This window comes from Salmo salar, chromosome ssa04 (genome assembly GCF_905237065.1).
Source record: "Salmo salar chromosome ssa04, Ssal_v3.1, whole genome shotgun sequence".
Taxonomy (NCBI): domain Eukaryota; kingdom Metazoa; phylum Chordata; class Actinopteri; order Salmoniformes; family Salmonidae; genus Salmo; species Salmo salar.
The window spans coordinates 20346521-20350101 of NC_059445.1; the positions used below are offsets into that span (position 1 = coordinate 20346521).

General features: G+C 45.5%; 1 protein-coding gene across 1 annotated transcript; it reads right to left on the reverse strand.

The window, feature by feature from the left end:
• Positions 1–287: 287 nt before the first annotated feature.
• Positions 288–3344, reverse strand: LOC106602607 (zinc finger protein 467-like). The gene is made up of 4 exons (XM_014195347.2): positions 3236–3344; positions 2872–2983; positions 2499–2626; positions 288–1822 (listed from the first exon to the last, which is right to left on the reverse strand). The coding sequence occupies exons 1-4, from the start codon at positions 3323–3325 to the stop codon at positions 884–886; spliced, it is 1269 nt and encodes a 422-aa protein (XP_014050822.2). The 5' UTR covers positions 3326–3344; the 3' UTR covers positions 288–883.
• Between the last annotated feature and the right edge of the window lie 237 nt (positions 3345–3581).

Here is a 3581-nt window from a genome sequence, read left to right on the forward strand (position 1 = left end):
ATGGGACTGTTCAGGAATGCTGAGCCTACATGTTAGAGACCAGTGCCTAAGTATTTCACTCTCGGATTCTAAAAGAGGCAACCACACTGCTAACCTTATGCCTAACTCGAACCTTAAAGACCAAAAAGTACATTTTTGTTTTCATGAACTTTCACGATATAGGCAATCTTTACTTTGTGGCTGTGGAATATAGTGGAAACCCTTTCCAAGCTCAGAGCAGTCAGTAATTGAACTAAAAACGAATGACTGGCTCGATCCCATCTGTGGCAAGGACAGAAACCTAGAGGTTAGAAGGAAGCCAAGGAGACCAAGGCCATTTTAATTCTAAATGATAAACAAGCAAATCAAAATCAACACATCAAAAGGACAACATGATTTCTCATTTATTAACAGATTTGATCACCTAATTAATTATAGCACATAAAGGAACAGGTATCACCTGACTACGCCAAATAATGTTTTGGCGGGGGGGTGTTATAGCTTGAGTACCAGTCTCTTTAGCTAACATTCCACTCCTTCCATTTTGAAATATGAAAATTCTATCATGAGCTGGAGGTTAACAGATGAGTGGATCCTGATAAGATAAAACTCACAGCTATCCTCCAATCACAAATATTTTCTAAATATTGAAACTGTCGCCCCCCCCCTCCCCCCCAGAGTGAGATTACGTACGAACTGATATTGTTACACTTCGATTACAGCGTTTTTCACAATCCCAGCACACCAATGTATCATGTATCATGTGAGCGTACCCAGATGCTCAACTGAAGGAATTAGTAATCCCCAAAAATCCCCCAGGACACTTCACATGATAACTGGAATATTACAGCTAAATAATGGGTCCCAGACATCCCCTACGTAGCCTACATCTCAAGCCACACTGCTATGATTTCTCCCCATTGTGGACACTTCTATGTCTGATGAGGTTACTAAGGAAGGAAAAGCTCTTGTAACACAGCTTACACATGAAGGGCCTCTCCTTGGTGTGAACAGTCTGGTGCTGCTTCACATAGTTCACCTTAGCAAAACGCTTCCCACATGTGGGGCAGGCGTACGGCTTGTCAGCGTCTGTCCTAATGCTCGGCCTCCCATATTGTGACCCAATGACACCAGAGGAGGTAGAAGAAGCAGGAGCCACCGCACTCAGGTGGTTAGTCTTTGAGCTCCTTCCTTGACCTCTAGCCATCATTTGGGTGTTGTTGGGATTGTGTGCTGTGTTATAAGCTAGGTACCTCTTGTGATGAACACCCATCCTGACCCTGTCTGTATTGGTGGGGTAGCCATGAGGTAACTGAGGAAGGCTAGACCCAGGCTTTCTATGAACCCAGTCACCAGACATTAGATGAGATCCTGAAGGAGAAGACAGACTTGCTGATAGACTACCACCAGGTGAGTCTCCCACCAGTCTCTGTGGAGGCTGAAGCCCAGGGTGACCTGCTCTGTTCATCATGGATACTGTGGTGTTTGTATCATAGGAACATGAGGGTCTATCTCTATCAGCCCCAGGCCCTGCTTCATCCCTGCACTGAGACTGTGAAGAGAAGGGTCTGGGCTGCAGACTGGGTCCCTGACTGGAGCCTCCGTCTCTCTGATGACCACCAGGATTGAGGTTGTTCAGTCCACCTGTCCACTGGTTGTGTTCTGTGTTGTGGTGGAGACTCTGTCCCTTGTGGTTCGATCCTTGTACCGACTCGGGAAGGAAGAGCAACGGCTCCTGATCCAGGGTCCTGATCCGGGGCCAGGGTTTGTGACCAGCTGCTTCAGAGGTCAAGTCTCTCCCGCCAGCAACACTGGACATCAGCAGGTCCTCATGGACTGCAGACTGTAAACAGAAATTGTACAGAAGAACATAAAGGTTTATATAAGAAGCTCTTTGCTGTACACAGAAAAACATGACATGAAATGATTAAATGTTAACCACAGTCTAGCCTATCTCTAACACTGTGATTCAAGTACCTAACAATATGGAGCCATTGGAGTTTATTATAAATAAATACATATAAATAATGTCCATATGTGTTGATTCAAGAATGAAGTTTGGGTTCCATAGAACGAAACGGGAAACTAAAGGCTTTCCCTTTCCTACTGTCATTTGTCAATGGGCTTGTGTATCCATTTAGTGTTGAGGCACTGGCATTGTCTGAGGTCTGGTTTAACATTAGGGGAGTGTGAGGAGGATGAAGGCCAGGTAGTGTCTGTGTTGTCACAGGGTCCATGTTCCAGTTGATAGATCCTATAGAAGGCAGGCTGAAGGCAGCACCTGTTAGGGGGTTAACCTGAGGCTCCATCAGTCTCTCTGAATCACAACTATAGGAGCAGGACGGAGCATCGCTAACCGAGTCTGTGTCTGTTCTCTCCCCCCGCATACACACACCTCAAATCGACACCTCATCCAGTCTGTTGTCAGTTTGGTTGTTTTGTGTTCTGGTTGTTTTGTGTTTCTGGTTAACAGTGTTGTTCCCCAGCCCAGAGTTGAGGACGCTGTCCCATCCACTGACCTCCACTATGTCGCCTCTGGTCCTGGCCTGCTCGGGGATGTCATCCCCCGGGCCCTTGGCTGCACCAGTCTGGGTCTGGGAATCCAAGACGGCCGCCCAGTCTCCTCTGTTAGCCTCCAGCCAACTACCTACAGAAAGAGGTTAGAAAATAGACTTTACAAACATGGAAGAGAACTCTACATTTTGATTTTTTTTGTTGTCAATTACCTGGTCAAGTTCATACATTATAATGTGTGGTTTTGTATGTAAACACAAGTTGTATTGATAAAAACATTTGAATTAAGAAAATTAAGAAAAAAACTATAGCCAGGTGCATCACTATTCCCATTGAAGATCTATTACTGTATGTAGGCTATATGTATTTCTCCATTACCTTGCTCCCCCATCTTTAGTCCACTCAGCAGATCAATACTCTCTGGTCCGTCCTCTATTGTCTCCTCTTTGACCAGCAGCAGATCAGGCTTCCCATCCTCCATGTCTACTGACTGTAAGAGATACAGAGTGAGAGGATGTTGGATCAAGAAATCTGATATGAGCACCCTGCTATGGAGCATCTTCTGATTGAGCAATGAGGGATTGCTATGAGTACTATGCAAACATGTTAGTTGATTTGATTAGTTGACACTAATACTTGGATGATTCAAAGGCATGGTACCACAGCTCTCCTCCTCTGAGACACTTTGTGGATACAGGCCCTGACCTAATACCATTCAGACAGTAGTTCACAGTGAGCTCACCTCAGTGAGACTGTGTGTGGTCCTGTGCTGCTCAGCTGGTTCCTCTGTGGGTTCAGGAGGAGGTGTAGTCTGGTTGTCCTCCATGACCATGGTCCTCTCAGGGTTCCCCAGACCCTCCTCACACCCCTCCTCCTTCACCAGCAGCACCTTCAGACCCTCCTCCTCCTAGAAGAGACAGGTGATACAGATTACACAGTCATACTCTCCCTCAAGTACGTACACTGATAATAAACACACTTTCAACATGGAGTGTTTACCCATCCCCACTATGTTTGAGTCCTATACTGTAGTTACAGAATGACTTCATTGTTGTTAAACCCATCATGGTGGATATAAATATGATGTG